At 47.2% G+C, this 24,605-nt stretch overlaps 2 protein-coding genes across 10 annotated transcripts in view; one reads left to right on the top strand and one right to left on the bottom strand.

The window, feature by feature from the left end:
* CTNNA1 (catenin alpha 1) overlaps positions 1–6,569 on the top strand; it is a 187,005-nt gene extending 180,436 nt beyond the window's left edge. For 3 of the 4 annotated variants that reach the window (XM_016160596.2, XM_016160598.2, XM_016160597.2), the window contains exons 14-18: positions 1,449–1,559; positions 2,664–2,845; positions 3,017–3,122; positions 4,527–4,661; positions 5,376–6,284. In XM_016160596.2, the coding sequence (XP_016016082.2) occupies positions 1,449–1,559; positions 2,664–2,845; positions 3,017–3,122; positions 4,527–4,661; positions 5,376–5,663 (822 nt within the window). In that variant the 3' untranslated portion in view covers positions 5,664–6,284. Of the gene's footprint in view, positions 1–1,448; positions 1,560–2,663; positions 2,846–3,016; positions 3,123–4,526; positions 4,662–5,375 lie in introns of all 4 variants that reach the window. The other variant, XM_016160595.2, reaches the window with a different exon arrangement.
* Positions 6,570–11,862: 5,293 nt separating this feature from the next.
* SIL1 (SIL1 nucleotide exchange factor) overlaps positions 11,863–24,605 on the bottom strand; it is a 174,642-nt gene continuing 161,899 nt past the window's right edge. For all 6 annotated transcript variants that reach the window (XM_016160604.2, XM_016160601.2, XM_016160606.2 and 3 more), the window contains 3 exons: positions 23,480–23,576; positions 22,885–23,049; positions 11,863–19,385 (listed from right to left, as the gene is read on the bottom strand). In XM_016160604.2, coding sequence (XP_016016090.2) covers positions 19,029–19,385; positions 22,885–23,049; positions 23,480–23,576 — 619 coding nt within the window. In that variant the 3' untranslated portion in view covers positions 11,863–19,028. The remainder of the gene's footprint in view (positions 19,386–22,884; positions 23,050–23,479; positions 23,577–24,605) is intronic.

The following is a 24,605-nucleotide window of genomic DNA, read 5'->3' as shown; positions in this document are numbered from 1 at the left end:
TGCTGCTGTGCGAGGAACTACTCATGCTCAGCAGAGCCCTGGCCTGGCTGAATGTAGGGTAAAAACCAGCAGCCATATCCCAGAAGTGCGATGGGCTCCCTGGGTCACATACGCCACTGGTAACTAACGTAGCCCCTTTTCTCCAGAGTTCTTTCTGTGCTGACAGACACCTACAAATAGAATAAAAGAAACCTTCATGATAAAGAGGAAATTAATGCCTTTCGGGACTTAACTGGGTTAAAACTGAGATGCATATGCTCGAGGAGATGCTTGCAAATTTCAGAGTCCCACTGTGAGGAAGTAGGTAGGGTTGTGGGATCCACAGCCCGGGAGCAGGGAGGCAGTTTGGGTTTCTCTTCCAGTCATGGAAGGATTAAAATGGGCAATGGGGTAGCATAGTATTTTGCGCTGCCCAGTCAGAGAGACTCTGGGATCTTTCTTGGATTTGGTGGTCTCTGTGTCTCACTAGTGTCTCGTGTGACATCTGCTGTCCTTACCTCATCTGAGAGACAGAACTAGCCTTTACGCATGTACATACCCAAGATACTCTTGGGGGTTTCAGATGCTTTCTCACATGGCTTCTTATTTGAGCGTCACAGCAAGGGGCTGGGGCTGGGCTTGGATTGATACAGATGAGGGACTTGCCTCACTGCCTGTCACAGGCAGGCTGGGCCAAGAGCCAACCCCAGCTGTTTTGCCTGCTGCTCCATTACGGATAACTTCAAGAAGACAACATTATGTCTCAAGTCAGCAGCTAATCATGACAGGCTGGAGGTCGTACAAAATAAGAATTTTATTTCATAATTAAAGGGAAGGGGCCACTAATCAGTCCCTTCGGTATTTACTCAGACCTTACCTGCCACATTCTCTTTTCTTTTTATCAAAGGTAAAAAAGAAAACAAACATGAAAATACATTGCCTATTTTTACTCCTCAAAGCCTGAGATCAGGCCTATTACTATGTCGTTTAATTTTCTTTGTCACAAAATGGGAAAGTTATAAAAATCTGCTTAATGTTGCATTAAATACCTCTTTTTAATATAGTACCTTTTCTACCCAGGACAATTCTTACCTTTGTCTTAAGGTGCAGGCAGCTGTTGAGGTACAATAAGTAAAAAATTATATTTATATATATATATACATACACACATATATATGTGTATATATACACACATATATATATGTATATATATATTACATCAAAAAAAGAGTGGTGGAAGTTGAAACCCTAACCCTAGAAAGGAACCCACTGCCCTTCGAGATGAGCTGCTGTGGTGCCTTGCCTGCTCGTTGGACGAGCCACCCTGCAAGTGCATCAGTGAGGCAAACAAACAATGAATGATTTTAGCTTTATTGTCCATACACAGGCCCAGGGGTGTGAACCAAGAGGCTTGGGACAGCTGGAGGCCTAGGGGTGTGTCTAACTTGTGGTCTTTCTCTCTGTGGCAGACCCCTGAGGAGTTGGATGACTCCGACTTTGAGACCGAAGACTTTGATGTCAGAAGTAGGACAAGTGTCCAGACAGAAGATGATCAGCTGATAGCTGGCCAGAGTGCCCGGGTGAGGAATCAGTTAATCTTGTTCTGCTGACCTTCCCTGTCCCTCTCAGGTCTTACCTTTTTCTTTTTTACAGGAAAATATGCACTATTGAGAATCCCTCTTTTTCTCTGGCAGTAGGATGAAGACCTAGGTTGTGGCACCTCCCAAGTGTCTCACTTGGGGACAGGAACATGGGCTCCTCAGCTGTGCCCTGGGGCTTTGGTTCATAGTAGAGTCCTAGGATCTAATCAATGCAATGTTTGTTAAAAGGATTGTGAAATCGAAAAAGATTGCTGTCTTTGCCCATCTCAATGATACCATGGGTATGAACTATTTAATTATTCATGGGTTAAAAAAAAAAATAACAGTGGTACATTCAAGAAAAGTCAGAGCCCTTGCATTCATTTGAGTCATTAAATCTTGAATCAACAGCATTTATGTTTTGGGGAGGACGCCAAGAAATATTTCTAAGGAGTCTTTTTTTTACTCCTTAGAAATCATTTTAAATAGCAAATGCATCCCTGCTTTAGGCTTTAGGCCTCATGAGCACTGTGGCAAGCTGAGTGGTGAAGAGCTGAAGGAGACCCAGAGTTTGGGGAGCTTGAGGTGGGCAATAGGCCTCCAGGTGATGCTTCGATAAGGTTTAAATGCCACTGACATATTCAAAATGTGTATTACTTAGCAGGTTCTCTGCCTTCTTTAAATTTTACATTCTAAAGCCACTTCCTGTTTACCTTGAAAAGTTGGAGATGTAATGCAGCCAGAGGAAATGCTCATAAGGGAAAGGGCTCCATGATTAACCCTTCTTTCATCCCCACACCCCCTTTCTGGTGGCAGGACACAGGGTGAAACTTTTAAATAATCAAAATAAGCAGGTTCTGTTCCTGCACAAATGTGATCACAAAGCTTTCACATTAAAACCTGTTCTTGAAAGTGGGTCAGGAATTCGGGCTGTCATAAACTTCTATGCAGAATCAGAAGAAATGGCCCTTCAGGCAAAATGAAACCTATTAAAGCATTATCCTACCTCTGCCATATATTACTCAGTGGAAATGTTCTTGGCTAATGCACTGTGAGGAAGTCATATTCCCTAAATATAAGAGCTTTCTGTGCTTCTGATTTTAGGCGATCATGGCTCAGCTTCCCCAAGAGCAAAAAGCAAAGATTGCAGAACAGGTGGCCAGCTTCCAGGAAGAAAAGAGCAAGCTAGATGCTGAAGTGTCCAAATGGGATGACAGTGGTAACGACATCATCGTGCTGGCCAAGCAGATGTGCATGATCATGATGGAGATGACTGACTTCACTCGGTGAGCAGTGCTCAGCCCCCACAAGTGCACGAGGGCAGTCCTCCCAGTCCTCCTCCCTACAGGTCACCTCGGACAGGCACAGCTGTGCTGCTCTGTAGCCGCCTTCTCTTTTCCACCCACCTCCAATTACGAGTGGCTTCATCTGCAATGATCCTTGTTCTCTTTTTTCAGAGGCAAAGGACCACTCAAAAATACATCAGATGTAATCAGTGCTGCGAAGAAAATTGCTGAGGCAGGATCCAGGATGGATAAGCTTGGCCGCACCATCGCAGACCATGTAAGTGACAGACTTGTCGTGTGGGTGTAAGTTCATCCTGGGATACAATACTCTTCATCTCAGAAAATTTTCTTAATTCACCAACTTGATAAATACCAGCATAGATTTTTCAGGATATCTGAATTCCAGTTTCTTCTTTGACAGTTTGCATTAGAGTACATCTCTGGAGCAGGTGTGTCTGTCCTGAAATATTCCCATAGTTGACAGCTAAAATCAGCCTCTACCAGTGACTTCTTATCTCTCAGTTCTCTTCAGAACTTCAGGCCTGGGCAGGTGCTGCTTTATAAGCTCTGACACACTGATACCAGCTGTATGAGGGCCTCATCTTACAAATTTATTTCATAGAAGAATTAGGAGCCCATTTGACTAGTGTTTTGGAAGGCTATTGTGTCCATTTGGGGACAGAAGTCTTTCTATGTCTTTGGCCACCCAGCTTTCAATAAACCCTATTCCCTCTCTTGATACATCAGAAAATATGGTTCCTACCTCTGAGAAAGTTTACATTTTCCCTGATCCTCCAAGACTTATTGGAAATGGTATTTCTCAGTTATAGTTTTCTCTGCAGTTCTAACCCCTTTCCATGGAGTATCTAGCCTGTATCTGCTTGAGGAATCAGCAGCTCCTGATTCCTCAAGCAGAAGGTTCATAAATGATCTGGACTCCTCCTCTTTCACAGACTCCAATACTAGGTCTTGGATCTTCTGAATCTTGACATCATCCAGTCTTCCTCTCTTCTACTACCCAGTGTAGGCCAGATCTCCACAGCCCCACGCCCGGACTACTGTGGCCTCTCCACACCACAGCCAACACAGTTGTCTTATATAATCATTTAAAAATGCATATCAGATATGGCTCTGCTGTGCTCCTGTAGCTTCTTAAAATTCAAAATCTCCAGCATGGTCTACAGGCCTCAATTTATACCAGCCTCACAGAAGGAAGTATTTGCTGTAAACACCTGAGTGGTGCTTTTTATTTCCCTCTTTGGGTAAAGTCTCCTCAGCGAGCCCTGAGCTTTGGTAGCAAGACAGAAATTGAGCAGCAGCTGCCCTTTAATTTCTGTGATTGGTTAAGACCTCATGGTCCCCAAGTGTTCTTTTTCTTGTTTTAATTTACTCATCCTCCATCTTTGCCTAAAGTGAACCACTTACTTCATCAGCTATTTGCAGTGTGTTATATCTGAGCAAAAAAGCTATTGGAAGGGTTATCGCTTAGCTCAAAGCACTTCTGGCTTTCTTCTAGAACCAGGCTCTTGCTTCCTGAGTTTTTCTCTCCTTCAGGGGCCTGGGACCAAGGAGAGAGGAAGCTTGTTGGTGGCACACTGGGAGGTTCAGAAATAGCCCCTGTGGGTGGGTGTGTTTAGGCCAGGCTTGGACAGGGCTCAGTGCTAAGCGGCTCTCCCATCAGTGCCCAGACTCCGCCTGCAAGCAGGACCTGCTGGCCTACCTGCAGCGCATTGCCCTCTACTGCCACCAGCTCAACATCTGCAGCAAAGTCAAGGCTGAGGTACAGAACCTCGGCGGGGAGCTCGTCGTCTCTGGGGTAAGTTTCATCTGTGAAAAGAAGTGGTTGGGAATGTGCTGGCCTTTGTCCACATACACTCCTTACTGCCTTGAACTGGGAAGATGTGCTGCGGAAAGCCCCAAATCGAGCCTGTCCAAAAATTGCAAAATGACGTAGCAAGGCTCTCAAATCTCCATCCCTCCAAGCGCCTGAGTAGTATCTCTTCCCTTATGTCTTTACAATGTCAGTTTTGGACTCTTCGGCCCTTTGGCACTTGTCCTGAGCTCCACTAACTCCCTGTGGCTTCTGCTAATCCTACAGAATTTCCTTTCAAAGAAACTTTGTATATTGTACACACTGATACCATTTGCTCACCTGCTACAATGTAAATGCACCTGGGCATGACTGAAAGCCTTGGGTTCCTGTCTAGGACAGCTGACTCAATGCCCCCTTCTGTGTCTGCTTACATTCCTTGTGGTTATAGCTCTGTACTCACTCAGAGGCAGATCCTCATCCAACTTGTCAGGGGGCAGGCAAGGTGATGTTTTTGTTACTAGACCCTTCTTCAAAAGACCTTTTCAGGGTATTTGGATAAGAGCAGCAGCTATTGGGAAAGCTAATTAGTAACAGCTACTCCCCAGCCCTGTCCTGGATGGGGAGGATTGGGGACCCCCTCCAGCTGCTACACCTCCCCAACCATGGGGCTAGAGCCCTGGCCTATGCTCCTTAACACCTCATGTCTGTGCTTCTTAGGTGGACAGTGCCATGTCCCTGATCCAGGCCGCTAAGAACCTGATGAACGCCGTGGTACAGACAGTGAAGGCTTCCTATGTGGCCTCCACTAAATATCAGAAGTCCCAGGGTATGGCTTCCCTCAACCTCCCAGCTGTGTCATGGAAGATGAAGGCACCTGAGAAAAAGCCCTTAGTGAAGAGAGAGAAACAAGACGAGACACAGACCAAGATTAAACGGGCATCTCAGAAGAAGCATGTGAACCCCGTGCAGGCCCTCAGTGAGTTCAAGGCCATGGACAGCATCTAAGGCTGCCCCCAACCCTCAGGCTGTTAAAAATCAGTGACTGTTCTTCATTCAAATGCATTTCTTAGATCGCTGATGTTAGACTCCACAGGGAAATAGGCACATTTTAAACCTGGCCAGGTGGCAAATTTTGCAAGGACATATTTAAGCCATTCATAAATGCTTTTAGAATTCAGGAGCATCTTCCTAGCTATATTTTTTAAAAGCTTAATTCCATAACCAAAGAGAATCCCACATTAACTTGTTGGTAACACTCTTGACAAAGTTGTGACACCTGTTCTCTTGGTGTGGCATTAGGGTTTGAGAGAAGGGTATCTGACGCACTCTTTGTTCAGGGAGGGGGCTTTTACTAGCCATAAATCCTGGCAGGTTGGCTAGTATTCAGTGACCAAAGATGACCCAGAGTAACCAACCTGGGTGTCTTAGGAAGCTGGCCCCAAAAAAGGAACGTTCCCAGAAGGGTCCTAAGAGGGATAAACCACATGAAACTCAGTAAAACATAATGTATCATGAAGAAAACTAATTACTCTCTTTATGACATGAAATGAGAATTTAAATGCATGGTTACAATTACTAATGTACTCTGCTGCAGGACATATTAATAAAGTTGCTTCTCTCAGGCTAGAATGTTGTGATGCCATAATCAGAACATGCTCTTTTTCCCTTTCTTCAGTTTCAAATGCAAATTCATCATTGGGCTCAAATCTAATAATTGCAATGTTTCCTGCCTTGGGCTTGTAACAGAAGCCTGACAGAATAGTGTTTGCTTAGGCAATAATTTAGACTTTACCTTATTTGTGATTACTATAGCAATTACCATAGCTACAAGGTATACTATCTTATTTAAATTTTATGAATTTGAATGTTTTTTACACTAACTTTTCCCAATAAAGTCCACCATGAAACCAAGTCCCGGAAGCCAAAGTCGTTTTTCTTTGCCTTCCAGTAGAGTCGGGTTTTACACAAAACATCTGGATTTGCCCACAGCACCTGCTGTGCTGAGTGCTTCAGTGTCCTCCTTTCTCTGGTATAGTGTTGCCCAACAAGGGAACAATGCCTGTGGCTCTAGGCCAAAAGCTACACAGCCAGCCCATGGGAGGACCAGGCCCACCCCAGGAATTCATGTGTCCACACTTCAAGGGGAAACTCAAAACCTTGGAGACATCCTTGTCTCCATCGGTCTCACCCTCCTGAGTTAGCCCATCAGCTTACAACCATACCATGACAGCTGCCTCCAAAAAATCCCCTCCTCACATCGCTTCCTAGCAGAAATCCCCACCTTAAGCAAAACTCTCTCAGGAAATGTGTGTAGTCACTTTCTTCCTCACTTCCATTATCTGCCATGCCAGTCATCTTTTATCCTGTCCTGGCCACTCTACTACCCTGTTAAGGAGCTGTCCTCCGCACCGTCAGATAGATTGGCTCTTTCTTAGTCTCCATCTTGCTAACCCCATGGTGTCCCTCCTGGAAGTTCTTCACTCAACTTCCAAGACACCTCACTCGAGCTGTTTTCTCTACTGGGCAATTCCTCCACCTCCTTTTGCTTGTTAGTTGTGCTGCCCTAGGGCTCAGTACCTGGGCCTCTTCACTGGTGTACGCACTCTTCTGATCTTAGATTCCCAGTTTTCAGTACTATCCAAATGCCTTCTCCTGGAACTCTTATAATTGCCTGCCTCCTAACTTCTCTACATGGATGTCTTAATAAATATCTCAAACTTGTCCAAATTCTTATCTTTTAAATATATGCCAGGTTCGACTACTCACCACTTCTGTTTACGATCACCTGGTCATCATCATATTAGTTACCTATTGCTGTGTAATGAATTGCCCCCAAACTTAACAGCTAAAACAATAAACATTTATTACCTCTGTTTCTGAAGGTCAGGAATCCAGGAGCAACTTAGTGGGAGTTTCTGCATCAGGGTATCTGGTGAGGCCACAGTCTCAAGTCATGCAGCCTGGAGGATCTGCTTCCAGGCTCTCTTACATGGCTGTTGGAAGAGGCTTTTGTACCATGCCATATGGGTCTTCCCATAGAGCAGCTCACAAGGAAGTAGCTGGCTTCCCCCAGGGTGAATGATCCAAGAGAAGAGCAAACAGATGGAAGCCATGGTGCTTTTGTAAAACCTGATCTCAAAAGTGATATGTCACTTCTGCCGTATTCTGTTGGTCTCGCAGACCTGGTACGCTGTGGGAGGGGACAACACAGAGGGCAAATGCCAGAGGGTAGACTCCCACTCATCTGTACCTAGACCATTAAAGTAACCTCCCCACCAGGCTTCCCTGATCATCCTGTTCCCCACACCGTACTCCGATGGCAGTCACAACAATCCCTATAAAACAGATTGTCATTTCTCCTTAGCTCAACCTTCCAGTGGCTTCCATCTCCCAGTAAAAGCCAAACTCCTAAATGATGGTTTGGTCTCTTGGCCTTCTCTGGCCTTTCCCCTTAACCATTCTTTGTCATTCACCCATTGCACGCATGGTTCCACTGCCTGGAACACACTGTCCCCAGAGACATCCCTATGCTTTCTTAACTCCTTCAGGTATCTTGTCAAGAGTCCCCTTATCAGAAAGACTTGATAAATCCCTACCCCGCTCTTTCTTCAGGCCCATCTTTTTCTTTAATAAGCTTAAACATGGGTGAGAATCTTTATTTTGTTCATCAGTGACTTCAAGGCTCAGGACAATGAGTGAACAGCTAGCTATCCAGGGGGATCTCCAGTGGGGCTGGACCCGGAAGGTGCTGGTCTCCCTCTACTCATGCCCCACATCTCAACTCTCAGCACCCCTGCTAACTCTGGGACATTCTCATGGCTTTTGTTGCCATTGGTTTGTCATGTTCCAAAACTGTCTTCCAGACCTGAGCACCAAATCCACATCTGTCCCCACTGCTTCACCTGATCTGCTGGATGTTCTACAGCCCAGCAATGCAGCAGTCCCCAGCTCCCATTCATCTCCTCCCAACCCATCCACTTCCCATGCAACAGAGGCCAAGACCGCACCCCTCACATCTGGATTGCCATAAAGTTCCCTAAACTGGCCTACTTCAGTCCCCAGCATCCATTATTTATGCCTAGTTTTAAAAGGATCTTCTAGAAACGCCACTTAAAGAGTCATGAAGCCCTCTCTCTGGGGCTGCCCAATGCCCACCTGACAGTGCTGGGAGCCTTGTGCATCTTTGTAGTGTGGCACTGTGACCCTGCCCTCTGCACCCACACTGCCTCCTGGAGGTGGTCCCTCAGATCCCGTGCTTTCCCTGTGAGCCCCTTACTTGCATGTCCAGGTCATCACCTTTTGCCACACTGTCATCCCAACCTTAACACCATTATTTACTTAAAAAGACTTTTAACTTGGCTGTCTCCTAAGTAACAGCTATCTGAAATCATTTGATGTGCCAGTTACCATTTTTTCTAAAATGCGTCAAAATAACATTTTGATAAATGTTCAGTATCACCTAAAATCCTCCACTGCTGGAAACACTGGCCTACCACCGTCACTGCTCACCTGGCCTCCAGCTGCGGCATGTCACTACAGCACCAAGCCTCGTTCCCTTGGGGGACAGGCAGTGTTGGTCTCACTCAACCTATCACCCAGCAATGTGCATACGTAACATGTGCTTGAGAAATAGTTGAAACATGAACCATTCGTTGATTTAAATGAATATCAAAAGAAACTGAAATGCAAAATGCAGGTAATTTAGGAGGCACCAAAGGCCCTACCCAGAAATCTTGAGATCTCTATCATCGTCACAGACGACCATCTAAAGCAGCAGCGCCTGGGCTGAGCACCAGATGACTTGCAACACCGTGACCTTGGGTTATTCAATCCTGTCCCTTTGCTACCTACTAAGAAAATCATCTCCCCTTGGCATCCTAAGGTTTCTTGCTTCTCAGCCGGGACAGATGCTACCCTCAGCCAGTTTACCAGCCTGGCACTCTGGGCTTGGCCACTCCTCACACCTGTTCTGGCTACTACCTGCACATGGGCTGCAGAGCCCAGCTGTCTTTTCGCTGGCCGCAGCTGCCTTCCTCGCTGCCTTTGCTAACCACATTGCAGGCCTCCCATGTCCTTCCCCTCACCCCACCACAGACACTTCAAAGGCCCCACCTCACCTCTGCAGCCTTAATTCTCACAGCTTCCAACCTCCACCCAGGCCAGGGTCACTTTTTCCCTGGAGAGAGGAGTTGCCGCCACGAGCTGGGCACACCCAGAGGCCATGTCAGGCCTGTACCCACAACCCTCTACCTCATCTTCACAACCTGTGAGGTGTTGGCACTATTACTACTCCTTAGACTTTACAGATGAGGGGACTGACTCAGAGAGATGAAGCCCCTCAGTCAAGTCACACAGCATCCCATCAAGTGACCCAACATGCCCAGCTTCAAGATCCAGTCCCTCTAAAGCCCCCAAGTTACGACCATCCCTTCTGGAGCCCCAGAGAGCAGCACAGGGGCCCATGTCCCGCTCCTCCCAAAAGGCTAGACTATCTGGGATCTCGCTCGTGCCCTCACCTACCACCTGCCCCACTCTGCAACTGGTCCTCAGGACCCTGCCTGTTAGAATGCAGGAACTCTCCAGGTCCTCAGCTAAGGCCACCCCTTGGCTTGTCACTGGATCCTGGCCTATGTAAGAATTCAGTCCCACAATTCTCCCATTTTCTGCCTCATCGGTATAGGAAACACATTCTGATAGATCCCATAGTTAAGACAATACAAAAAGCTTCCCTTGATTCTATGTCTCCACTCCCTCAACACAGAAGGCATCAGATGAGTGTTCAGACCTTGAGTCTCCACCTCCCTCCTTCATTCTCCCCAGCTCACACCTTCTGTCCTGTCCTCCTGTAAGAAGCATGTGAAGTTGGTGGCCACTCCCTCCTCACTCAACACACCTCTAGATTTCCACATATCCCCCCCTTCACTGATCTCTGCTCATCTCCTTACCAGTTCATCTTCTTCCTGACCTCTACTGTTGAAGTGGTTGGGGGCTCAGACCTTGGTCCTCTTCTGTCTCCAATGATTCCTAAGCCTTGATGGTAGGCTGGTAAATGCATGAGCAGCTTTCCAGGGCAAGGAAGGGGGTGAGGAGGTATATGTGTACGTGTGTGGGTGTATACACACACACATTATGCACATTTATTATACATTTCAGTCCTATAAAGGAATTGTAGTAGGCAATTCACAAATAACAAAATACACAGTACTCTTTACATGTAAATTCCACCTAACCAGCTGATTCTCAACAGGCTTTCATTGATTTTTGCTGAAATCTTGCATTCATGGCGAACCTATGATTGCAATGAACAAACTAGTCTGGTTCAGACAAGAATGCTGGTTGATACTTTATTTACCTTAAAAAGTAAGATGAAACAGCAAAACATCTGTTGGAATTTCACTTGTTCCTCAGGGAGTGACTTCTTTGCTAAATCGGATAGTAGTCAAATGCTGTAAAACAATTCCCTCAATTTTCTGTGCTATTGATAGATGGCGCACTTTTAAGTTTATATGACATTAACACTTTCTTCATCACTTTCTTAAGTCTAGACAATCAACAAAACAATTAAGCCCTTGGTTTGTAGCACTTCCCAGCTTCCATGGTGTAAATGCTCCCACCACATCAGATACCCAGCCACCAACATGAAGTCCCAAGGGTGGAGCTGGAAGAGAAGCTTGGGCGCACACAGTGTTTCCACTGCACAGATACGACCGATGAGTCATCTCAACAGCAGATAGTGGTCAACTGTGAAGCAATTAGGAAGGGATGAGTTTTGAGTATTGATTACCTTAAAATTTTTTGGTTTTAAAATTACATACAGTAAAATTCATTCTTTTTGGTGTGCAATTCTGTGACTGTTGACAAATTCAGAGTTGTGCAATCACCACACTTGAGATACAGAACAGTCCCATTACCACCACTGAAGATTCCCTTGCGTCACCCTGATGTGGTAGCAATGTCTTCCTGCCCTCAGTCCCAGCAAAACCTTTCCCCTATATTTTGCCTTTTCCAAAATGACATATAAATGAAATCAATCATACAGCATGTAGCCTTTTGAGTCTGGTTTCTTCCCATCAGCATAACGCCTTGGAGATGCACGCATATGGCTGTGTGCAGTGAGTTTGTTCCTCTGTGGAGTGCTGCGCTGGACAATGGACACGGTTTGTCCATTCACCAGACAAGGGGCAGGTGAATTGTTTCCAAGTGGATTTTTTTTTTTTTTTTTTTTTTTTGGTAACCGAGTTGATATAAGCAGTAAGACATAGATTTTCAGTTATCTTGGGTAAATACCCAGGAGTGAGATTGGTATGTTGTATGGTATATGTTGAACTTTAAAAGAAACTATCAAACTTTTCCATAGTGACTGCGCCATTTTCCATTCCCACCAGCAGTGTATGAGAGTTCCTATCGCTCTGCATCCTCGTCAGCACATGATATTGTCAGGTTTTTTGTTTGATTAGGTTTAAAATTTTTTCAGCCACTTTAAGTGTGTAGTAGTGTCTTGCTGTGGTTTTAATTTCATTTCCCTAACTAATGATGTTGAGCATCTTTTCACACGCTTATCTGTCCTCTTTATTTCTTCTTTGGTGAAATGTCTTCATATCTTTTGCCTTTGGCGGGGAGAGGTTTGATTATTTCCTTATCAATTAGGATTTTATATGAGGATTCTTTATATGTTCTAGGGACTAATCCTTTGTCAGATATGTGATCTGTAAATATTATCTCCCTGTTTGTGGCTTGTCTTTTATAGTTTTAATTTCTTTCGCAGAACAAGTTTCTAATTTTTACATAGTCAAATATATCAAATTTTTACTTTATGAATCGTGTTTTTGGTTGCTGTACCTAAGAATTCTTTGTCTAACTCAAGGTCACAAAGATATGTTTTCTTCTGAAAGTTTTTAAATTTTTCATTTAAGTCTATGATTGATTCTGAGTTAGATTTTGTATGACAGAGATAGGTTTTTTAAAATATAGCTGTCCAGTTGTTGTACCACCACTTATTGAAAAGATTTATCCACTGAAGTGCCTTTGCACATGTCAAAAATCAATTAACTATATTTGTATACAAGGGCCTATTTCTGACCTCTCTATTGCAGTTCATTGATCTGTGTCTATTCTTTGACCAATATGGCATCTTGATTACTAGTCTTTGCAGTAAGTCTTAAAATCAGATAGTGTGAGTTCTCCAACTTTGTTCTTTTTCAAGATTGTTTTAGCTATTTCAATTCCTTTGCATTTCCATATAAATTTTCAAATCAGACTCTTGATAGCTCCAAAATTCCTACTGGAATTGCACTGAATATATAGGTCAATTTTGGGGGGACTGGCATCTTAACAATATTGAGTCCTCCAACCCATGAATGCAGAGTATGTCTCCATTTATTTACATCTTTTTTCTTTCAACAGTGTTTTGTACTTTCAGCATTAAAATCCTGCACATATTTTACCAGAAATATACATTTGTTTCAATGCTATATTATAAAAATTTCATTTCCAATTTTTCATTGCTAGTATACACACACTGATTTTTGTACACTGACCTTGTATCTCATGACTTTGATAAACTGTTAGATTTTTAAAACATATTTCATGGGTTTTTCTACACTGACAATCACATTACCTGTGAATATAGACAGTTTTATTTCTTCTTTTTTGATCTGTATGCCTTTTATTTCATTTCCTTGCCTTGCTGTGCTGCCCAGGATTTCCAGCACAATACTGGAGAGGAGGTTAAGAGTGAGTGTTCCTGCTTTGTTTCCAATCTTAGGGAGAAAGCAGTCAGTCTTCGACCACTAAGCTTGATGTTTGTGATAGGTTTTTATGTGGCTTTCCTTCATCAGGTTAAGTAAGTTTCCTTCTATTCCTAATATACTGAGATTTTATTGTGGATGGATATTGAATTTTGTCAAATGATTTTTCTGCATCTGTTAAGATGATTCTGTGGTTTTTCTTCTTCTTTATTCTGTTAATATTAGAATTGAGTTGAATTAGCTTTGCATTCCCAAGATAAACCCCGTTTGGTGATGATGTAGCACCCTTTTCTATATTGCTACATTTGATTTTCTAATATTCTTTACAGGAGTTCTGCATTTTGGTATGCACCTTCAAAAAATTTAAAGTCCTTACCATAGCCTCCAAGATCTTTCCTCCCCAAAACCTCCTTGTCCTTGTCACTTATGAGGGGGGTATTGGTCTACGGAGTTTTTTCTTTTTTAATGTCTTTGGTATCAGTATCAGAATAATGCTGGCCTCATAAAATGAATTTGGGAGTATTTTCTTCTATTTTCAGGAAGAGATTGTATAAAAGAAAATTAGTATTTGGTAGAATTTGTCAGTGAAACCTCTAGGTTTGGAGTTTTCCTTATGAGAAGGTTTTAAACTATGAATTCAATGTCTTTACTAGATATAGGATGATACGGGTTATCTATCTATTCTTGAGTTTTGGTAGCTTGTGTTTGTGAGAGGTAGAATGGCTCTCCAAAGATGTCCATATCCTACTCTCTAAAACCTGTGAATATATTATGCTATATGGCAAAGGAGAATTCGGTTGTTAATCAACTGATTTTAAAATAGGGAGATTCTTCTGGATTATACAGGTGGGCCCAATGTTATCACAAGGGGCCTTAAAGTGGAAAAGGTGGGCCAAAGAGTCAGAGTGTTGTCCATGAGAACTTGACGTGCTTTTGTGGTCACTGAAGGTGGAGGAAGGGCCAAGAAACACGGGAAACCTCTAGGAGCTGGAAAAAGCAAGGAAATGGATCCTCTCAGAGTAGCCCCTTTGATGGCTTTGATTTTGACACTGTGAAAACTGTCAGATTTCTGACCTACAATTTGAATTGTTTTAAGCACTAAGCTCATACTAATTTGTTATAGTAGTAATAGAAAACTAATGCAGTGAAAGTGTTTTTCAAGGAATTGAACCATCATTTCTTCGAAGTTGTCAAATTTATGGACCGAGAGTTGTTCATAGTATTCATTATTCTTTTAATGCCTGTAGAGTTTATAATGAAATCCCCTATTTAATTCCTGATTTTGGTAATTCATGTCTTCTTTTTTGAAAGAACCATCTTTTTATTTCATCGATTTTCTCCAGTTTTTGTGTCTTCAATTTTATTGTTTTCTGCTCTTTATTATTTTCTTTCCTTCTGCTTTCTTTGGGTTTATCTGCTCTTTTACCAGTTTTTAAAAATTACCATTTTTAAATATATTAATTGTAAGTTTATGTAATTTGATTTTTAATAATGGCTGCTTAACAACCAGCTTGCAATGTTTCTGAAACCCACATGGCTCATGGGCTGCTATGAGCTGGCTGTCGCGCGCACTGCTTCCATGTTTCTCTCTTCATTTGTGACCTCTTCCCTAGGCTGCCTGTTCAACATCCTCACTTGACTATCTGACTGACATCTCAATAAAACACGCCTAAAACAATGTCCACCATAACGTCTCAATCTTTTTTCCCCTATTCTTTTTTCCCACTTTTGTAAATAGTACCTCCAAATGCCCATTTGCTCAAGCCCCTTAATGAGGCTTCATCCTTGACTTTTCCTTCCTCACATGCCACATGCACTAAGTCTGCATGCTCCATCTTCAAAACATATCTAGAGCCTGAGCACTTGGCACCACGTCTCTATCACCATCACCCTGGTTCAAACCTCATGGACACTCACCTAGACCCTGCACTGGGCTCCTGCTTCTATTTTTGCCCCTGCCTCGTCTCTTCTTACTACAGCAACTAGAGTGACTCTGTTAAAATGTCAGTCATATCTAGTCTCTCCTTTGCTCACAACTGTCCAATGGCTCCCATCTCAAAGAAAAAACTTCCGTCCTTATGAGAGTTGCCAAGATCCACCCTCCTCTTGATGTACTACTTACTCTCCCTTCCACTGACTCGTGCTTTTCTTCCAACACTCCAGCCATATTCCTGCCTTAGGACTTTTCCCTCTACTACCCCCTTGGTCTCCAAAGCACTTCTGCAGATCTCCACATGGCTCAGTGCCTCGCTCTCTTTTTGTTCACATTGTACCTCCTCAGGAGCCTTCCTTAACACTCTACCTCTTCTTGTGCCTTATTTTCCTCATAACTTTTAGCACTCCCGGCCTAGCATCATATTACATACTTATTTGTCATGGTCTGCACTCCCCGGTACTTACCACTTCATGCCCTGGAACAGCCTGGCCCCTAGTTAGTCCTAAATCAGATGTGTTTTGTGAATGAATGGCTGAGCAGCAGCCAGAATGATCAAAACCCTCCCCCTTGGTTCCCCACTCCATCAGGATCAGGGCATGCTCCTTGGCAAGGCTGACCAAGTGTTAGTGTGTGGTCCCCTTGACCCCTGCAGCTCCATCTTGGGCCACTTGGCCTCTCGCCTCCATCACTAACTCCAGCTACACTGAACTTGTCAATTCCTCAAATGGACCACTCTCTCTCACCTCATGACTTTCCATAGCTTTCTGGGGCTAAAACCCTTTCCCCATTTCATCTGGCTTGTTTTTTGAGCATCCTTCAGGTCTCAGCTTGGCTACCACCAGCTGAGGCCTTCCCCATCTTCCTCAACTATGTCAGGGACCTTCTAGGCTCCAAGTGACCAGGGCTCCCCCATCAAAGTATAGCTCACACCAGACTGACTTAGGAATCTCAGAACCCTGGGGCCTAGTAAAGTGCTCAATAAAAACAATTTCAATGAAAGAATGCATGAATAAAAACCAAGGCTGCTGAGGGATGGAGTGGGGACCTAGGACCACCACCCCACTCCCCATCCCTGTCATCCTCCCACACAGAGGGCCTGGTTTAGCCTAGTCAAGGAGCAGGTAACCAAGGGCCTATGAGGTATCAGCCAGTCATAGCTCTCAGCCAGTCCTTGCCAGAAGGCCAAGAGCCCTGTGGCCCTCTACCACGTGACACGGGTGGGAGAAGAGGAGAGCAGCCCTTGTAGGAAGAAGACACATCACCTCAAGTTCTGGTGGCTTTGGCCTCCCATTATCATTCCCTGCCTAACTTCGAGCCCAGGTCAATTCCTTGGCCACAGTTCCCAGGATGGCACCCAAGGGGAGACAGAAAGGGCTCCTTCTAGACTGGCAGACAACAACCAATGAACTGAGTGATGGAACTAGAACCAGCAGCCTGAGCCCCAGCCCTGGGTCAGAGTCTGCTGCAGGGTCCAGAACCAGGCAGTCAAAGTCCCAGGATGAACCCAGATGAGGCCAAACAGAAAAGGCTATAGCCCAACTTAACAGTCCCTGAGACCTCGTCTGTAAGTGAAGTGAGAAGGAGGGTAGCAGCAGCCCCATACCCTGACCAGTGTGGCTCAGTAGCCAGGCACTAGTCGAGCTTCTCTTACCATAGCCCCCGGTGGCTCTGACCTTGGCCCCAGGGACCCTCCACAAGAACTTGTGGCCCAAAGTCCCCTTTCTACAGCATGCCAGAGGGTAGAAAAGGTATTCAATTAGGCTCCTCCTAGTGTAACTCCTTCCCATAACCCAGATCAGATCCTGGTGGTTATGGAGACCTCAAGGGCTCTGGGATTCCCCAGCCTGATGATTAATGCATAGGACCTCACAAGGCGTCCTTCCACAGCTCCTCACACCTTGTCCCCTTGCTCAGAGTGCACTTGCTCCCCAAGCCTCAGTGCTTACCTCTGCCAGAACCCAAGCTCTCTTCTCCCCCGGCATGTGCTAAGGCAGCCCTATCCCCCTATCCTCGTCTTCCCCCTTTCTCAAATCCACTTGCAGAATCTGATGACCCTATCTTTAAAGTGACTCTTGACCTTGGCCTTAGCCAGGCCCTAGTACCTCTTTTCTCAACCTTACCCTGCTGTGCAGTCTCTCCTGGCTCTCTCATCACTGCCTGACAAATTCAACACTATCCCCTTATGAGCTGCACATTCAAGCCTTCCATGGCATGGTCAGCCCAGCAAATCCTACTTCTGCCACTTGCAAGTTCTGTGACCTCAGGTGGATCATTTAGCCTCTCTGAGTCATGATTTTCTCATCTGTAAAATGTACTTTGAAGGCTATTGAGAGATGTTAAAGGCAGTGAGGCAGTACCCAGCACTTGATAGACCGGGTTTGATTCTCCACTCTGCCTGAGCTCTGAGGCTTCCTACTCTGGTGAAACAGGTTCCTGCTTCCTCCTGCCCTCCTGGGAGAGCTCTGTGCAGGCGAAAGCTCTCTCCCAGGCTTCCTGTGTGTTGTGGCATGAGGTGGGCGGGAAAGAGTCTGAGGCTGAGCAAAGAGACTGCAGGGAAGTAAGCCACCCACTACCCCATGTTTCTTTGGGCCTCAGTTTCCTCTCAGCTCAGTGAAGCTGAGATTTCTATATGCAAGTCCAGGAAGAGATTTCTACATAGAGGCTGGGAGGGGCTGCCTGAGCAGCAGGAGTGAGCCTCTGGTGCATTGGGAAAGGCAGATAAACAAATGCGCTAGAATCCAAATCAGGAAGGCCCAGAGCCGAGGTTGCCATGGCAACCTGCAGCAGGCTCCCAGTCTCACCAGGGTGGGGGCCAGGATTTGCCAGGCTCGGCTGCCCCCACCTCTGAGTCCTCCTCCTTGGGCTCTGTTCAGCTCAGCATGGACACAGGAGAGGGGCAAGGGCACAGAGAGGCAGGGTCTGGGCTCCCACTTCCAGCTTCAGTGAGAGGTCTCTTCTCCCAGAGTGAGGACTACACCCAAGGGCCTCCAGAGTGCAGCAAGCCATCCCGGCATCTTTCTACAACCCAGGTGCCAGCACCAATTACTCCAGCCCAGCCCATCAGCTGCCTGGGCTGACACAGCATCCCTACATGTGGTAATTCCCTCAGGCTTCTGCCAGGGCCAGTGGCCTCAAAGCTATTACTTAGGCACAAGGTAGAGGGGACAGGGAGACAATCCCCAGACCTCCTCTCATAGCAGAGTGGAGGAATGTACAAGCACAGGTGACAGGTGGTAGTGCAGTCCTTTATAGGCCTTTATTTTCTCTCATTTAATGGCACTCCCCTTTGACAGATGAGGAAAGAAGCTCAGGGAAGTTAAATGACTTCCCAAGGTCACAGAACTACTGGGTGGTAAAAACTGGCTCCCACCCAGGGTTTCCCAACCTTTGAGCCCAGACCCTTCCCATGGGGCCTGTTACTTGCTGGCTGTTCTGGGCTGACCATGCAGCATGTCACTAGCAGCACTTAGGGACCTATCACCCAATGACCCATCTGACTATTATAGGGTTGCAGACATACCGTAGACAGACAATGGCATTCATGTCTCCATTTAATGGCCAGGCCAGCACTGCCCAGATAATGCTCAGGCCTCCCTCCTGCCTGCTGTCCCCTGAAGAACCCACCCAAGTGGGTTCCTCTCAGCCTTACTAGCAGCGTTCCAGACCAGTCTCCGCACTGGCGCAGCCTCATCTCAGCTCCTTCAGCAAGCTGTTGATGGAGCCCAGCAGCTCCCGGAAGTAGCCCTCGTCCTCGCCACCTTGAAGCTCCAGGGTGGCCAGCGCCTGGTATTCAGCCTGCAGGCTGGCCAGCATCCTGCTGAGCTGTGGGTCCTTATGGTAGTGGTCCCGGCAGGTGGCGAGGAGGGCGCCCAGCGTCTGCAGCACCTTTTCACGGGCATCATGCTCAGGCAGTGCCAGGAGGTGGGCAGTGATCTCACACCAGCCCTGTTCTCGCAGGCCTGGCAAGAGGTGCACCTGGCGATATTGCTGCAGTTTCTCTGGGGATGTCTCCTGGGTCAGCTCGGCCTCCTCTTCGGCAAACATCTGCCATCCGCATGGCCAGGTGCCAGGGGTGGGCAGGGAGGAGAGAACACACAGAGAGCAGTTAGCTCTGCCCTTCAGATGTGAAGGCATGTGGCTGACCTGGGAATTCACCCCCTCCCCCTTCATCCCCTTGGGCCTCAAAGGCCCCTTATGGGAGAAGGCCGGTGAGATTCATGACTTCACACATGCTCTCCCAACCACCCATCCACTCATCAAAACAACTGTGCAGTGTGCCAAACATTGGAGAAACCAAGACAGAGACATGGTCACTGCCCTCAAGGAGCTCAGGGTCTAGCAGGAGAATAAAAATTAACTGATTAATTCATAAATAGCATGATAAATTTAGTCTAGCAGTATAGTGTGGAGGCAGACAGTCTAGGTTCAAATTCCTGCTCCCCCACTGATAGCTGAATGATCTTGGGCTGGCAATTAGCCTCCCTAAGACCCAATGTCATCATCTCTTATGTAGAGATGACATAACCCCTCAGAACTGTTAGAGGGACTCACTGTGCTAGTGAACACAAAGCCAGTGACCGGCACACTGAGCACACCCTACAATGTGAGCTTCAACGCCAGTCATCACATCATCATCTGTACCTTCACAAATATTAGCTAGGTCAGCAACAAAGGCATCACTGCCACCACCACAGATCCACCCCCTCAGAGGATGAGGGACAGAGGAGGATGGCATTTCCCTGAGTGCTAAGGGGTAAGTGGGAGTTGTCTAAGAGGGTAAGGGTAGAGGGTCCACACATAGGAGGATCACAACTGGCCTAGGCCTATCTCATGTTTGGAGAATGGAAGGCTATGCTGGTCAATGGGGCACAGAACAAAGCCTGGGGGGTCCAAAGAGGGCAGCCTTTATGTTGAGGGTCTGGGGAGTTGAGGAAAGTTTAGGCAGGAAGTCATATGCTTGGCCTGTGTCTACAAAGTAGAAAAACCCAGGCCCATCAGAATATGGTGGGAACCCATCCTGCCAGGCTGCCACAAGCAGGAAAGGAAACACCCAAAATCTGTAGTTAGCAGCTTATTTCAAATGTCAGAGGAAGGCTATGCAGAGGTTGAGGGTTGGCAGGGGTGGAAATGTCCCATATGGGTTGTACTAAATGTACCTGTGAGAAGAGTCTCTGCCCTAACTCCAGGGTAGAATAAGGCATGCAGGGGGCAGAGAAGGCAAGAGGGACACCCAGAAAAAGATCAGGGGCCACAGTGGACCACCTGATGGCCTTGCGGCCCACTGGGGATGGTGGAGAAAGCAGGGGGTGGGCGGCAGTCGCCATCCTGGGACAGAAAAGGCTGAGAGGGATATGGTAGTCCTTTCCTGCCCTACCCTGAGTCCTGCCAGCTCCACCTCCAAAACATATCCCAGTGCCCCCAGCTCTCTGCCTCCTTCAGCCCTCTGCCCAGTTCCAAACCTTTCACAACATGGCATTTCTGATGATAAACACTAAATCTCTTCCCTGGGACTTTAAGCCCTGCAGGACCTGCCCCTGCCTGCACTTGGCCTCGTCCCTACACATACCCTCACTCTAACCCCTGTCACGCTGCCTCTCCCCCATGGTCTTTGTAGGTACAGCTCCCACTTCCGGGTGTACTCTCACCCAACTTAACTCCTCAGTTAACTCACCCGTCAGATTGCAGCACCTCCCTTGCCTTGGTTAAGGAGAAAGGTTGGGGCTCTGATCATAAGCCTCCAAGGCCTACATGACATGCTCCAGTGATTGATTCTCTGGTATCTGCCTGAAAGCACCAGGAGGGCAGGGACCATAGACCTGGCACAGCATCAGACAGAGCAGACACCCAGCCAACACTTATGGAAGGAACCAGGGGACAGGTCATCCTGTGGCCTTTCAGCTCCATGAGGCATGAGCGGACGTGGGCTGCTGACCATATTCTCTGTGTGAATCCTGCAGCTCAGCTCCTGCTTCCCCACACCTGACATGTGCTCCCAATGAGAACCTGACACGCTACCACCTTCAGGTGGCTTGGGACACATCCTCAGTCTGGCTAGTTCTTTACTCTCTCTGAGGAACCAAAGGAACAGAGAAGACCCAACTCCTCCAGTCCTAAAGCCCCCTAGCTGCAGAAGCCTGGCTGCTTCTGTACTGCTGTAGAGACACCAGGCCCTCCCTGATCCTCACAGCGCTCCAAAGCCTCAAAGGCAGGCTCCTGGGACAGCTGACAGGGCAGCCTTGGTGAGACTGCCCAGTGGTTGCTCTCTGGGGATGAGCTGGTATCAGCTCCCACCACATCAGGGCTGGGAGCAGCAAAGAGACATCCAAGACACCAGAGGAAAGAGATCAGTTTCTCCTGGGAAACGCCAGCCAACGTACATGTCCTTCTCCAGGCTTGCTGGCCCACTCCCAGGACGTCAGCTGTGCCCAGGGCCTTATTAATTGGATGTGAGCACCACATGGCTGCCTGCTGTTCTGAGAAACTGCGTTTCTGCAGCTTAAAGGAGGTAGTGGGGGGTGGGAGACTGAACAGAGAGAGAGAGAAACAGACTGAGAGACAAGACAGGCGGAGAGAGATAGGCAGAAGGAGGGAGCGAGCACACACAAAAGCAATAGCTGACAGAAGCAGCGACAGACAACACTGACCCTCTCAGCCTGAAGCAGGGGCACACGGAGCAGGGGAGGGGCAGAGAAGAGGGCTGAACCCGCAGCCTCCAACACTCAGCAGTGGTTCCAGTGGCTGCCCAGCCCTGATTCACCAATCTGCAATCTGGTTATTCTAGGGAGAGTGTGGCCCTAGACAACCAACTGAGAAAGCCCTGCCAAAGCTCTCTGCAGCAGCTGAATGCAGAACCTAGGCTTACCTTGTTTTACTCTCTCCTTAATTAAGACACTTTTTAGTCTCACAAAAACCATAGTGGGCTAGGCACCAAGTCTCTTCCCAGGTGGCAAGTGCTTGGGGTCCCCAGGGCCTTCCAGGGCAACCATCCTGAGCCTGTGCTCGTAGACAAAGCTCCCAGAGGAGTCAACTCCAGGTTTCCAGGATCTTAAGATTCAGCATCATCCCAGCTTTTGGCTCCTTGGTCTCCTGGCTGCTGTGATGGCTCACAGACAGAGCTGCTCCATCCTTACCTGCTCATCACCCCATCCTATGCTTCAGCCCAATGACCTTCCATTCCATGAAGGGTAGATCCTGGCTATTTTAGACTTCAATCCCGCTGACCCCAGGGCTTGCACACTTTGCCCTGACCATGGCCAGCACCCCTCCCCTTTCTCTGTCCTTACCAGCCTGTGTGTTTCAAAGCTTACCAGTCATTTCCCACAGGCTATCCTCCCTGATGTCTCAGAAATCCTTGGGTCAGGGCCCTGAGGAGAGGCTCCCAAAGCATGCCTCTTTACCCAGCTCAGAGCTGGCATGTCTGATCAGAAACACTCACTAATGAGGATAGACGGGTGAATGGAAGAGACATGGGAGAAAGCCAGGGTCAAATGGCCAGAAGCAAACACAAAGCAAAGGGGGAGGCAGGGCACGCCTAGGCACTCACCTTCTCAGTAACCAGATCATAGAGCAGGGTGACCACACGCACGGCCAGCACCTCCGTGCCCTTTTCTTGTACTAGGCTCCTTAGGACTTGCAGCCCCCCCAGCTTCAGGAACTGTTGCTGGGCATAGGGAAAGTGTCGTAGCAGGGAGCACAGTGCAAACAGGACCTGGGGAGGCAGATCCAGACAGGTGAGGGGTCAGAGGCCATGCAGAGCTGGTCCTGCCCCAAGGCCCAGAAAAGGCAGTAGGAAGTACATCGACTACCCCAGCTCAGCCCTCATTCTTCCTGGCACCATGCACTACCCTCAGGTATGGCTACACCCCAAAACCCAGGTCTGGGAGAGCCGCCTTCATCATTGCCCAGTGGACACAGAGAGGGCCATGGCAGGATGCCAGGGTGTGGAACCTGAGACCACACTGTGAGAACTGCGCCCAGGCCTCCAGATGCCTCAGCATGCTGCTGTGCTGCTTTAGTTAAGAAGGATCACTCCCCCCACACCACCCAGCGGATGACCACTCAGGCCTCCAAGGGTGACATGCACAGCCTGGAAAGGGACCCTTGGTGGGTTGGGCAGGAGGAAGGGAGCAGAAACCCACCTTCTTCTTTACAGTAAGAGGCTGCTCCGTGGCCAGGATTACTAGCAGCTTCTGCAGAGCTCCCCCCTCAATGGCCTCCACCTGGACCTTTGGGTTGCTGAGGGAAAGCACAGAAAAGCAGGACTTCGCACCTATTCACCAACTTGGAAGTATGTCGTTGTGTCTAGCCCAGGGATCTGGGTGGTTAGAAAGCTGACACCACACCAGCCATATCCAAGGAGAAATGGTACACAGACTGAACAAGCTAGAATTTAGATGGGGAAAGAGACTGCTTAGTGTGGATCCACCGCGGTACAATGACTTGTGGCACAGACAACAAGGCCAAGGGCCCCCATACCAGTCTCCCACTCTTCAGCAGCCAATGGGCTGGGGTGAACTGAGAAAGGAAATCACCAATACCATTTTAAGATCCTTCTGATACCAAAAGTGTTACTTCAGTGTCCCTCCTATGAAAAGCCTTCCTCCCTACACCCCAAGTCAGTGTTCGGTGTTCTTCCTTCCATGATCCTAGCTAGGCATGTCACACACTGGCAGGAAATTACCAGTGGGTCCTACGAGCAGGGTCCCATTCTTCTTCTCTCTTTTCCTGGGTGGAGCACACACACACAGCACATAGTAAACCCTTGGGGTAAAAAGACAGGAAGAAAGCACAAGATCCAGGAAGCCCAGTGCCTCCTCACCACTCTATGAGAGCAGCTACTGTGATTTTCACCATCCCTGTATTCTCAGTGCTCAGCACTGAGCCTGCCATGTCACAGAACCCTGGACAATAGGGAATGAATGAATAAACACATATATACAACCTGATTGTGCCAACCAGCAAACAGGCAATGCTGAAACATTCAAAACTCAGAGCTGCCCCTGGAAATTCTCTCCCTGTTCTGGGCTGGAGAAAAAGTGATGAGATTCAGGACATCCTTTTGAGGATCCTTGCTTTCTCAGATCAAATTAGTGATCAGTTAAAGAGCAAGTGCCAAGCACAGGGACCTTTGTAGTTTGGCCCTTGAGGAAGGTCGAAGCTCCCTCACCAGCCACTTACAAGGCTTCAAAAAAGAAAGCCAGCGGCAAGGGGAGGGGAAAGGCCAGAGGTCAGAAAGCCCACAAAGGGCACCAAGTCTCCACTAGA

The sequence above is a fragment of the Rousettus aegyptiacus genome, unplaced genomic scaffold (assembly GCF_014176215.1).
Source record: "Rousettus aegyptiacus isolate mRouAeg1 unplaced genomic scaffold, mRouAeg1.p scaffold_m13_p_7, whole genome shotgun sequence".
In the NCBI taxonomy this organism is placed as follows: Eukaryota; Metazoa; Chordata; class Mammalia; order Chiroptera; family Pteropodidae; genus Rousettus; species Rousettus aegyptiacus.
This window is presented reverse-complemented; position numbering and strand designations above follow the sequence as displayed.